At 35.2% G+C, this 14,285-nt stretch overlaps 1 protein-coding gene across 7 annotated transcripts in view; it reads right to left on the reverse strand.

The window, feature by feature from the left end:
• The window catches only part of LOC129740301 (TOX high mobility group box family member 3-like), a 326,492-nt gene extending 312,459 nt beyond the window's left edge, over positions 1 to 14,033 (reverse strand). For 3 of the 7 annotated variants that reach the window (XM_055731936.1, XM_055731935.1, XM_055731941.1), the window contains exon 1: positions 4,547 to 4,999. In XM_055731936.1, coding sequence (XP_055587911.1) covers positions 4,547 to 4,615 — 69 coding nt within the window. In that variant the 5' untranslated portion in view covers positions 4,616 to 4,999. The other 4 variants (XM_055731940.1, XM_055731937.1, XM_055731938.1 and 1 more) reach the window with 4 other exon arrangements.
• Between the last annotated feature and the right edge of the window lie 252 nt (positions 14,034 to 14,285).

A 14,285-nucleotide genomic window follows, 5' to 3' on the forward strand; every position in this document is an offset into this window, starting at 1 on the left:
TAATTTCACTTACATATAATGTATGTACAAAAAACTTACTTTGGCTGTAGGTATCCGCTTTCGATTGCATTGGTGGCGAACGATGGTATTCCTCTCCAGACTTTCGAAACTTTTAAAAGAGCCTGAATCTGACTCTGACCTGTGACACCTTGTAAATCCATTGAACTTTCCGCTGCCGTCCTGCGAACTATTTACGAACGAAGCCTTAGCCCTCGAACTGACCAGTATTTCATAATTATTTTCGTCGACTGCTGCATTCCGGCTGGTAACAGTATCCTCGGCAAGGGTTGAACTTATCATTGGCCAAATTGATAGATAGCTGCAAACACTCCTTGAAATAATGTCCGGCGAGTTCACTTAGTGCTGTTTTTTTTCACGTTTGTTTACTTTGAATGAATGTTTTTGAAATCACCACAACAATTCATCAGGGCTTAAACAAAAAATATTTAAAGTTGTAATGTAAACATATTTAACAATCAATTCTTATAAATTGATAATTCAGAATCAAAATTTTTATTTTTATGAAAATTCAAAATATGCGTTTTTATATTTAAGCCCTTTTGATTTGTGACGCTATAGATAAAGCGAAGTGGTGAAACTGACGAGAACAAAAACAAACAAAATTGCAAATCGTTTCTCAGTGGTTATATTGTTACAAATCGGAATTGTTTCTAAAATTGATCGTTTAAAATTACAAAAAAAATCCATTCGGCGGACTTGGAGACCATCAAAAAAGTATCCAGTTTAAGAAGCAACCGGATTGGGTGGCAGCAGTTTTAGTTAAAAATGGGCAGATGGAATTTGAACCCGATGGAAATAACAAGAGAACCTCAGCGATCAGAATGCCGTCAGGAATCGTTAACTTATAACACAACCGGCAGAAAGGAAGTCATACCAGGCAGAGCATCGCAGTACAGATTCATACATCAATAAAAAAGCCATGGTGCAACCGCTGACGGAAAGCTCCGAGATGAGCTTCCTAATTGTACATAGTAAAAGTGTGGAGAAAAAAGTTTTAGAAGATATTTTGTTCACTGTAATTTTTTAATGAATATTTTTTTGTGTTTAGAGGTATTCCGGCTCATTTAATTAAGGTTGAGTGTATTCGTTTTTAAATTAACTTTAGTAGTTTGGGCAAAAATTTCGCTCACTCTACTTCACATTTATATTCCAGAAAACATAGGCTGTCTTTAAAGGAAATACAAAAATGTAAAATATGAAAAAATATGCTTAAAGTTGTAATCAATGTTAATAGTGGGATTACAAGTAACTAAAAATAAGCATGCACAATATGGTTAAGGGGTTAATGGGAAAAAAATATTATTTATTAAACAGGATATAAAAAGCAGTAATTAAAATTTATTTACAAGCTGATTTGCAGAAAATAAAAAGTCTGTATCAGTGTGGATGTTGATGCTTTGTGATGTTCATTCACAACTATGTTTCTCAACTATCTGTACATTTATTTATTACTCCACTTGGCAAAGAAGGCTTAACAGCGAGAAGCCAGAATTTTGAAATAAAATTAAACTTATTAAAAAAAATCTGTACATTTAAAGAAAACTAATGATTGAATTAAGCTTTGGTCAATTGCTTAAATTTATCCTTCTGTTCTAAATCTTTCCAATTGTAAGCTGTAGAAATAGCTTGTGAAAATATAGCTTTATTTAGTTTGACCAGCAGGATGTTGTTCAGAGTTTCCTCTCCAAGTTGTGTACGACGATTCGTTAAAACTAAACCAAGAGCACTAAATGCCCTTTCCACTGATACCTGATTGGACGGGGTCGCCAAAACAACCAACGCCACTTCGTAAAGCTCCGGATGTGTTGTTTTTCGGCTCACCCAGTGATCCCACACATTATAAGCATGGTTTTGGCGGCCTTCTAAATCCAGCGATTGCAGCTGCTGCAAAAACTTCGTTTCGCTACAGTCACTTACTGTGTTAACCACTCCCCCAAACATCTCGGTAAGGAAATCCTCAAAATCGTCGTTTTTTTCGGATTCATTTAATGGTTCGTTTGGTACACAAGAGGATGATGTTGTTGATTGAAGTTGACGAATCCTTTGCCATGTTTCGTTAATGTATCCCTGTAACAAAAAATATATAAAAAAATGGGCATATGCAATCTGTAATAAAATGTCTATTTCATAGCGTATATTTTTAATGAATATTTGTATACTATTACATTGGTTATCATATTAGGTATCCATCTTTTTGAAATAAACTAAAATGAAATCTCGTTAGGTTTAATAACGTTTGACAGATTGATTGAATAGTTAAGTGACTGGTGAATGTTGATTTATATTATTTATAATTTTTCTAAAAAGACTTGAGGAAATATGAATATTTTACATGAAAATGAATTTTTACCTGTATTTCGGCTTTTTCTTGAGGCAAGAAAAATTTCGATCCATGATAATTAATGCGTGGATCTAGGTACAGAGCCATTTTAAACGCTCTAGACTCTCGTAAAGCAGCCAGTCTCGTTTTCAGGGAATTTAGCAAATCAGGTACAAATATGTTGTCTTTACATTTTCGGACCTCGCTCATTGCCATTAACCAGGCAATATAAAAATCTGATAATGGCACGTGGTGCTCTTGCATTTTCTTTGTACAGATGTACAATGGTTTGAATGCTTCGTAGTAGCTGTCGATAAAACTCCAATGATCACTGAGGTCTGTAAATATTAATAAAAACAAGTTCAGCTTATTTTATTCTATGTCGATAAGTTTCCAAGTGTCGATTAGCTTACACAAAAGCCCTTCATGTTGAATCACAATGTGGATGATAATATAAGTATTTTGTAACCGTGGTGTTAACACATAGATAGGTACAACGTTTAAAATTTTGACTTACCGAGCTCCGGAAACTGAACAGCCAGCTGCTCGAAAAACGGTCGTTGGGAATGGAAAGACTGGACCATTTTGAAAATACCACCCCATCGGGTCTGACACCAGATTGGAGGATACGATGCTCCATGATGATCAAAATTTGTTTTATATTTTATGGCTTTGACTTTTTTAGCCAGTTCGGTCAGACTGCACACTTTTGGATTGGACTTATCAACAACGGCCAAGATAGCTAGTTGCAAAGTATGCACTGCGCATCTTACAAGATTTATTCTTTCTTGTAACTCAGCACATAGTTCAGCTGATATGTCCGCACCAGGATCAAGCTCGTCCATATCATCGTCTTGCAATTTATCTAGCATCGCTACTTGCATCTCGTCTTTGAGTTTTCTCACCGCTGCCAACATGTTGGCCCCATTGTCAACGGTAACGGACCAAACGTGTTCAACAGGAACATTGTAATCACCCAGCAAATCTACAATTTTCGATGATAAGAAAATTGCAGTTTGTCTTTCTTTTACATCAATCATGCCTGAAAAAAAAGTATGTCATTGCGAATACATCTCTTCGAGTGATAATATCTACTTACCAAGTGTGCGGATAACTACTTTATCTTGCAAAGCATACTGAACATTCACTCCTAGTATATGGCGACCGTGGCATGATGCCGAATCCACTTTTAAGCTTATCAGCTTTCCACTCATCTCCTCTTTCAAAATTTCCTTCACTCGCTGCGCCATGATATGAAGATGATTCTTGATGGTTTCGCGGTTCAGAGTAGATCCAACTGCGGAGCAAATGGGATCTAAAAGTAATTTGAATCCCTCCCACTCGAAACAGGAAAGTGGTAGTCCATGTTCCGTGACGAGCTTGACAACTGCTTCTGTTAAAAGTTGTTGGTCCATAGCAATCGGTCGTTTGGCGATGATCCGCGGTTTTTTCGTGGGAGGTTCAAAATCCTTCAGCAGGCCCTTCATATTGGCTAGCTCGCCGTGTTTCGAGCGGAAATGCCGAATCATGTTCCCAATATCGCAATTTTCCTGGGTATAGCTGCATCCACTACTTGGGTCGATGTTACATGCTGCAGCTTTATCTTCATTAAAAATCATTAACGATGAAGCGATATCGGTTAAAGTTCGCTTTTTGCTGTTTGAAGCCATTTTAAAAAAAAAACACGAACTGTTTTGGAACCGGCGTTTATATCGCGAAAATTTCACACCAGCGAGTGACAGTTGAAACTCAGGACTTCAAAATTTCACCGACTTTTTGGATGAACTGAGACAAGCGCGGATGAACATTCACTAACATTATCACAGCTATGACAACGATAAGCAAACTCTTTCGGTGCACGTTCATTGAAAATGACGGCGAATGAGAGTATATCAGAACAAACAGTATGATGAACGATCTATCAAGCGTTCATCGATTCATTGATAAAAACGAAACAATATTGATCGTTTGTATATTTTTGACTGAAAAAATTTCCAATTTCAATTTCAGTTTGTTCTGTCGATATTTTTCAACACTGGCCATAACGTACCAATCCATTTGTTCATCTTTTCGTCTATGTGAAAATAAAAGACCTCATTTCTGTTTTTTTTTCGAAGCTATAAATTTGCTAGTGGCAAAGTATTTCGACTCAATCGAAAAGTGAACAAATGTAGTAAACCTTAGAAACAAACGGAAACCACTTACCTTGTAAATGTATTGATCGAACATGTTGACGTCGAATTCTCCTGTACCACTGTTATAGCTGGTTTCCATGGCGACGAGAAAAACGCGTCAATATAACAACCCGGCGACGAAATCGTCCATCGACCGAAGTATGTAGGCAGTTTCGTAGTGTTGTGGTCCAGAATCGGTGGATGGTCCACACAAAAAAAAATGTAAACCCCCAGCCAACCGGAGTGTAGGTGGAGAGGTGTTGTCAATAATTATAACAACCAGGAATCGACCCGGTTTTAATAACGAAGTAGCAATCAAGCCGGGTGCAATCGGAAGCAACAGGAAAAGACAAAAGAGGGTAAAAGAAACAGAGGGAGAGAGAGAGAAAAAACAACGGAATTATCTCACTTATAATTGTAGCACATCGATTATTTTCTTCTTTTGCTTTTCCCAATTTTCAACTTGGCTGAGCATCTTTATTTTCCGTACCCCGGTTTTTCTATCCCGTATCTTGTGTACCTCTTTCTTCTCGCCCGGTTCAATTTTCTTATTTAAAAGGATAATTACTTATTTTCTTTTTATGCACGATTAACTTTCAACACTGGCGTTGAAGTCACCAATTGGCACACAAACACACTCCACTATTCTTCGTGCCGCTTTCGGGGAGATGGAAAAACAACGGACCAACGAAGGGAGAAAAAAGCGCCGGACAGACTCGAGTCAGTCGGGTAGGTAGCAACTCGGAATTGCTGCTTTCAATGGCGTGCAGATGAATCGCTTTTCTCACTTGCGGACGGAAGGTTTTTCCTTTTCTTCTGCTTCTGCACAAAACCACCAGGAAGAGATTTTCCGTAGCTGTTGTATTGTTTCCTCGATTTTCTTCTCGGGGAATTACCTTCCTTTTGCTTTAAGCTTACTTTTTTTGCTCTTCTTGCTTCTTCACTACTGTGTTGCGCTCACACTTTTCACACGTCTTATTTTGGGGCCGAGACACACTATTATAGCAGGGCGCCTCGACGCTTGCTGTGATTGCACGTGTTTTTGTCTGAGCTTTTTTTTCTTCTTGTTACACACTCTTACGGTATGTGGGGGTGGGATGGGGAAAAGGCAACTCACACCTGATTACTATTCTAGTAGGTTAATTTGGGTTTCTTGAGTTATTTTTGTACTCGTTTTTTTTTTGTAGTTGAATCACTCTCTTCAACGTTTCAATGTTATTGTGAATGGTTTTTTGCCACTGTTTTTACCTTGCGTGGAATTAATCCCAGCAACTAACTAGCACTGCAATTTGGGGGAAATTTTTCCGGGTCGAAAGGAGATAACACAGGGCACCGAATGTTCCGCGATTGTGGAATGTGCAGTTTACTGGAAAGAGAAAAGGAAAGACTATTAGAAGATGAATTCAATTTCCTGGGCTTATAAACACATTTAGCCAGCATACCAGATTTTCTAAAAAGGTGGATTGAATTCAATATCTGTATTAAAATCAAGCTTCGGAATTACTGTTCATATTTTTATGGATAATGATGCCTAATTTTGCTATCATGCCTTGAAAATAAAATTTGGTATCATTTTGCCCGAATAAAGGTGGTAAGGCTATGATCATTTAGAATCCAGGCAGTTACAAACGTGTGTATTTTAAAAACTATTCATTTGATCGAACAACATTCTATGAAGGAAATGAAGGTGTTAATATGATATTCAATGCAAAAATATAAAAAAAATAATTCACTGTTGATTTCAAGAAATACTCTTATTTTATCATAAAATCACCTTTTTATCTTTGCACACTTTTTTCAGTCATGTATTGATCTATTATTTTTACCACAGAAGCAAAACTTTTGCAAAATCATAATATTTTACACAAATTCACCTGGAACAACCAATTGGAATCTTTGGCATAAATTTCTTCGTCCATCAGAACACATCTGTCACATTGCGTAAAAACCGGTTGCACAAATTGCGATTCATGGAACTGCTCATCTTTAGTTATTTACAGGGTGTCTACTAGTCAGGCAACACTTTTTGGCAGCCGGAAACGGATTTACTGCATAGTTAAGGCGTCTGCTTTCAGTTATTCTCAATAACCATAGCCTTTTTACCCATATTTGGGATCAACGGTTCCACTCCGATGCTTGGTTTGAATTTCGTAAGCATTCTAGAGTGGCTCCGTATACTTATACTCCGTATACCATTTGGTAAAAAAAATCAGAAAAAATCATCAGTTCATGAGTTTTCAAATCGACAATGAAGAATTTCCAAGGCGATTGTGCAAAATTATTTTTATCATGTCTTTTTGCATCGTTAATATCTCAAACACACATAAATTTAAAAATCTGAAAAAAATAAGCAAGATAGTCCATTTTATAATCAACACGCTGCTAAAATTTTGCAGACCCGAGTCCTAGTAACGCAACTATCACCGATATAAAGTGTCCGGATACTAAATGATCATAAATAGCTTTACAATGTCAAGGTTTGGGTCTCAATTTTCGAATGTGGATGCCATAATCATGCCAAGTGTAGGTTTCACTGAAACCTTAATGATACCGCGTTTTACCACCATTTTAAAATGAACCCGAGCAGACTTTGATGCCTACATCGATAGCAAACAGGAACTAAAATGAGCTATCAATACCAAAACACTTGCAAAAAAGACTTAGACAGATGGTTTAAAGGAGTCATCAGAAGGCCAAATGACAAATTTGGACTGAATCTGACAACGGAAAAGGGTCGCACTGAATCCCAAGTGTGAAAGGGATTCTGAGACACTGTGTTCTGAAAAAGCATAAAAAACTGGTTTTTCATCAATTTTTATTTCGATTGATTATGATGATTTTATTTAATTTCAATAAAGACTAAGATTTCACCTGAAGACTGCAACTCGATTGGACTTCAAACAAAAGTTATGGCGGTTCAAAGATTGTATTTTGGTGGCAAATTGTCGTTTAACACACAATGAGTACATTTTACTCATTTCGTTTTAAATAGTTAGAAAACAAAGATAAAAAAATATATTTTTTTTTTTTTCATTTTAAACGAGAACACACATATTTGATCTCAGTGAAAATTCATGTTCCTTTGAAGAGATTTAATTTTACTTAATATTATGAAGAGTAGTATGTATGCCGTGACCGAAATTTGATGTCATGACCGCTGGCTTAGAAAACTTCAACGCTATCATCTAGGCCAGGCCAGTCGGCAGTAAATATGATAAAAATACGACCCAAATATCACAAAATTATGACAAACACGATAAAAATGTGACCGGGGACGGGATTATGTCATAGTCATGAGCCAAAAATTGCGACTAGTGACACATTCTTCTGCTTACATGTCGTTAGTTTATGATATTTACGAAATGAAGGCATGCTATTAATGATTGTTTTGGTAAAGAACTATTTTTCCATTATGTCATTGATCATTGAGATCTTTTTTTTTTAATATGTCTTTATTTGTATCAATTCATCATTACATTTATATTACATTATTACATTAAATTAGGTGTTCAGCTCAATAATGAACTGTTCAAAGCCCTATAGTTAACTAGATAATAAAATTAATTTATAAGATTTAAAATGGTAAAAATATTTTAAACTTAAAACTAAACACTATCCTAAAATTAAACTAATTATAAAGAGAACGAATCTCTGCGATGGAAGACTGCATCGATTTGCCTCTGAAGTTGTAGATGATTTTGTTGGCCATCTCTTCGATCGATTCAATGCCCGCAATCCGATGAAGATCTTCGGTGCTGTGCCAAGGTGGAAGCCGCAAAATCATTTTCAGAACCTTGTTCTGAATCCTCTGGATGGCTTTCTTCCTCGTCGCGCAGCAGCTAGACCGAATCGGAACTGCGTACATTATCGCTGGTCGGAAAACCTGCTTATAAATAAGCATCTTATTCTGCAGGCACAGTCGGGATTTCCTGTTGATGAGAGAATAAAGAGATTTAGTGTATTTATTACAGTTAGATTGAATATCTTCAATGTGATTTTTAAAAGTAAGATTCCGATCAAGTGTGAGTCCCAAGTACTTCACGTGATCAGACCATTCTAATGAAACCCCATTAAAAGTTATGGAATGATTTTCATTAGGTTTTAAAAATTTAGCTCTTGGCTTATGGGGAAATAAAATAAGTTGAGTTTTGGAAGCGTTAGGAGAAATTTTCCACATTTTCAAGTAATTCAAAAAGGAATTTAAATTTTGTTGCAATCTACTGCGTGCCACCCGTAAATTCCGACCTTTGGCTGAAAGCAAAGTATCATCAGCAAATAATCTTCTACCTTTTCCTTCTGGTACATCAGGAAGATCAGAAGTAAAAATATTGTATGAAATCGGCCCAAGTATACTGCCCTGAGGGACCCCAGCTCTAATGGGAGTCCTTTCAGAGCATGAATTTTGATAGCTTACTTGTAAGGTTCGGCTAGTCAAATAATTTTGAATAATTTTGGTGAGATATACAGGAAAATCAAATCGAGCTAATTTAGCTACTAAACCTTTGTGCCAAACACTGTCAAATGCTTTTTCAATATCTAGAAGAGCAACACCAATTGAATAACCTTCAGATTTGCTAGCGTTAATCATATTAGTTACACTCAAAAGTTGATGTGTAGTAGAATGTCCATGACGAAAACCAAATTGTTCATCAGGGAAAATAGAATTCTGATTAATGTGAATCATCATTCTATTCAAAATAACTCTCTCAAATAGTTTACTTAAAGAAGGAAGCAAACTAATTGGTCGATAACTTGATGGCTCCGAAGCACTTTTTCCAGGTTGGAGTTACTTTGGCATTTTTCCATTTATTGGGAAAATAAGCCAAGTGAAAACATTTATTGAAGATTTTAACTAAAAAATTTGAAGTGCTTTCAGGCAACTTTTTAATAAGAATATAGAAAATCCCATCTTCCCCCGGAGATCATTGAGATCTCTAATATTTCGGTCATGACTGTCGTGACATGATGGTTAAAACTGGTCATGAGATAGATTGGCCAGTACAATTTTTGGCGACTATCTTTGCCAAGCTAATTTTCAATATACAGTACTATGACAAATGCTAACTAAAAAAAGTATTTAAAAAAATTAAAATAGAAATAAAAGTTTGTTACTCCTTTTTCAAAGATTCGATTTGGTTCCCAAATTTCATTCAATGCCCTCTTTTTTCATATGTGACATTTATTAACATCACGTGAATATGAATGGTATTGAATATTTATATGAGAATGGCAGAAATTAAAAAAAAACATGTTTTCGAACGTAAATGAATTAATTTCAATTTAATTGTGTTGTAAGGCCTCTATTTCACTATGTTATGAAGTTTTTTGGTCTTTTTTTTTGTATAATTTGATTGTTTTGATTACTTTTTTGTAATGAGGAGCTTAAACTGCACTGACTGAAACATTTTCAGGCAAAACTTTGAACTAATTTTAAAGTTTTGCAAATTTTAGAGAGGAAAATCCAATTTTTCGAATTTCGAAGGTATGTTTTACAGAAAAATTATTCGAAAATGCTACTTTTTTGTACCGATATTGAAAAGCAAGAATCCTTCTAGAAAAACATGTATTCAAAGTTAAAAAGTATCAGCAGATTCTTCGAATTATCAATGAAAAAGGAAAGTTTCCTAATAAATTAACAGATTTATCGTGATTGTGACGTCACAGTCTGTACCAAAACTAGAGCTTGGCTGCCTTGTTACTACCTTCTTCAAATATTCCTTGGATTATAGTGATCCAAAATAAATTTCGCCGTCCATATGAATGAATGAAAATTATCAAGTCTGAATGTTGCCAGTAAAAATTTGACAAAAATATTGTAAATATGAAAAAAAAACAATCAAAAGTGAAAAAAATACGTGAGAATGAAACAAATATGAAAAATGTATGACAAAAATACGAAACAAATATTACAAAAATATGAAAATATGGTCTGGTGAAAAAAAAATCTGGTAAAAAAGTGATAAAAAATATGACCTCGTTCGTTTTTGACATTCTATTTTGCAACATCCGATTTCGGCACCTTTGCCAAAACCGAAATGTTTTTTTTCCAACAACATTACCTTATAGTTTTCGCTATAATGTAGACAAACACCATACATGTGCTTTTACGTTCATTAATGGTAATAAAATACAACAAAAAAAAAACACAAAATTAAAAAAGGTACTCAAAAATGAATTGAAAATTGCCTAAAATTCGAAAACAAATGAAAACGAAAGGCTAAAAATGCTAAAAAAAAAAACTAACAAATGATAAAGATTGATAAAAATAGCAAATATGACAAAAAAAAACACTATAAACAAAACAAAAAAAGTGTTGCATGCTTAAAAACCATAATAAAAAAATAAAAATGACCAAAAAGGGTCGGAACTAAAAAATTACCTAATGACAATAATGATAGTATTTTTTGAAAAAAAAAGTAAAAAAAAAATGAGAAAATAAACCGTTCGGTTTGGGAAACATTTGATTTTGGGAACAAAAAATGTTAGGCCGTGTTGCCAAAATCGAACGGGTCCGTATGACGAAAATACGAAAAAAAAGTTACAAAACTAAAAAAAGTACAAAACTATGATGAAATAGGCAAAACTATTGGCGATTTGCAGCAAAACTATTTGACATGCAGCGCAAACTACTTCTCATTTGCAGAACTAACAAAAGGGTGATGATATCTGATTTTTTGTACATGAGTGAATGCAAATCGTTTTCAAAATTGTGATTTTTTAGAAAACTATCAAGTTTTAGATAAAAATAATTGTTGGACTGCATAAGATTATTTTATTTAAAACTTTTTATGTTTTTCTTTCACGCAGAAAAAAATTTTCACGTTCTTTTTATCAAAAATCTCTTTTTAGATTTGAATTATGAATAAATCGAGTTTAGACCTGATGTTATGAATAAATTTCATATGGTTCCGAAGATTAGAATGTAGGCAACAGAAGCAGTCATACCAGGTTGAAAAATGACCCACAAATTAATACAAGAAATAAAGAAAAAATGGGATTTGGTATATTTTAAAGGGAATTCATATAAAATATGAACACAATTAATATCTTGTAATCACAGAGTTGCTATATTCTGAACTTTGCTTTCTTCAAAATTCTTCAAAATTTTACAGAAAATTTCTGCAAAACAAAAATGTGCATCACGTTTTGTAAGTAAATTGCCTAGAGAAAAAAGAGATCAATGGACTTAAGTTGTTCGACCTGCTCGTAATCTGCAATCTTCTAACATTTACTCAACAACTTCCTCTTTCGACACTCTGGTTTGTTCTAGGTTGACGAATTGGATCACGAGTTTGACCGGAACGATATTTGCTTTCTAGTAAGAACTCTAATCTATGGATAAAAAATATGAATTAATTCTACATCTTTTGATGAAAATATTATCGTTTTTTTAATTTGTCCATGCATGAATCAAAATGATCTGAGCAGATTTCAGGGTAAATGTTATTCTTGCCGACTTAAATTTAAAGAATTGCTGTCTTTCCATTTTTTCAGTTTCGGTTTTGTTTTGCAAGTACAATCGTCAGCTTTCCATTACAAACGAAACGTTTTCTTTCATCTTCATTTCTATTCTGTTGCAAGTTCCCACAATATATTTCTTTCCGGGAACTAGAAAGTATCAAAAATTGAATAATAAAATTATGAGAGTTAGGTAAATCCCTTTTTCTTACCTTATTCTCTAATCTTTTCTTATCAAACATTTCTTTAAATAGCGAAATTTTCAAAATTTCGGGTTTGTTTTGAAAAAATACTATGCGATTTGACGTTTGAATCCATAACATCATCATTTTGATCGCAGTGCCATCTTAGAGTCGTTTTGAGCTTCAAATCGCCAATGACAAAAATTAAAAAATAAAATTGCAAAAAATATGTCAAAAATGTGAGGTTGAAAAATATAACACAACTTTGACAAAGGTATGACAAATTCTGACAAAATTATTTTTTGTTTCGTTTTTCTACTGTACTCTTCTTCCTACTGCTGGACTGCCTGCTGTTGGGCTGCAGTCGAAGGGGTGTAAAGGTTAGTAGCTAGGATTATATGCCCTTAATGTACATTATGGTTTTGTTTCGTATTTACGTAATAGTTCATTTTTTTTATACAAATATGAAAAATATATGACAAAAATACTAAACAAATCTTACAAAAATATGGTAAAGAAAATAACAAATCTGGTTAAAATATGATAAAAAATTTAAAAAAAAAGTTAAAAAACCAAGAGAAATGTGATACAAATACAGACCCCGTTCGTTTTTGGCAACATCCGATTTTGGCACATGTGTCATAATCGAACGGTTTTTTAAACAACATTACCTTATTGTTTTCGTTATAACATGACCATTTATTTTAGACTTGTTCAATAGCTTCCACACTGAAGGATAATTAAAATATTAATTCTTTGTTCAGTAAATGGTCTCAATATACACGTTGTAATCCAAAAGGTGTAAGCTAGATTGAGTTAACTGTTCTTTCTCTATCCAATCGAATATAAGCCAGACTGAACAGAAACAGAAAAAATCAACCATGAGATAATCACCTTTTTCAAAATACTTTGTAGGTACGAGTTTCCGATTCCGAGCTTCTCTACCGCTCACTCACTCACTGCAGCAATGCACTACTGTTACACAAAATGATTCTCTTTAATCTCGTTCCATCAATCATTATATATTTTCTCCCTCATTTGTTATTCAACGATTTATCTTTGATTGCACCACACTGTTTACAGTCGTCCGTACAAGCAGAAGAACGATCGAACACGCGGATGTATAGGGAAGAGCGGTTCGGCACGATTGTTCTCACTCTTTCTTGAATTCTTAATCAAATCCTACCAACAGACACCATAAAAAAAACTGTCACTTTTCCATACGGGCCAGCCGAGAATATGCACGCATCAATACTTTTAATCCAGGCTGTGTTTGAATAGTGATATTTTCAATTGACAATCACGTTAGCATTGCACGGGTGCCGCCTACTACAACCCCACAATACTACACGGTTATGTCACTGGCGGACGCAAGAACACTCACTTTAATTATTCCTCCGAGGCGAGAGTAGAGTAGATTACAGCCAAAATCCTTGCTGGCATGCGACAGTTGACTAATTTTGACACTTGTTCAACGTGTTGCTGTTGCTTGTGTATCCTGCTGCTTCGGCTTTTGCTTTTCCTGATCCTAGTAGACACACTTTTACGCAGTACACCGCGAGTAACTAGCACGAATCGTGAGAACCGTTAGCACGGTGAAATCAGCACGAAATGCACGACTGTTCCGTTTGTGATCGAAGAAGAATGCACCAGACGCGCGCGGGCTCACCAATAAAATAAAACAACTCCCGGCAAAACGGGTAGCTTTCCCGTTTCCTACTTCTTGCTTGCACAAACTCCTTTTCTTGATGATTCCCGAGTTAACAACCCTCGAACGCGACGGAAGCAACTTTATCGAAAGCGGCGCAATCCTCAACAAATCTCTCGCCCGATAAGTGTTACTACACGAACGGTCGCTGACCGAATGAAGAAAAAATATATCTGTACAAATATCAAACAAAATACAACGAATACACACTCAAGGTGCTGCCAGTTCAGTCGTTCAGTCAGCCATGCCATCGATGCCATCGCCAAACCCGCGAGTGTTCACACACACCGAAAAGAAATTGAGCAAGTGCCTGGCCGCTTTGACTCAAGAACATCCATCCATTCCATATCCGTCGTCGTCGTAGTAGACCAGCCAGAAGCCTAGGTTGCGCTGCAACAAAAACACAGCACGGCCAGGAGAAG

Source organism: Uranotaenia lowii, chromosome 1, assembly GCF_029784155.1.
Source record: "Uranotaenia lowii strain MFRU-FL chromosome 1, ASM2978415v1, whole genome shotgun sequence".
In the NCBI taxonomy this organism is placed as follows: domain Eukaryota; kingdom Metazoa; phylum Arthropoda; class Insecta; order Diptera; family Culicidae; genus Uranotaenia; species Uranotaenia lowii.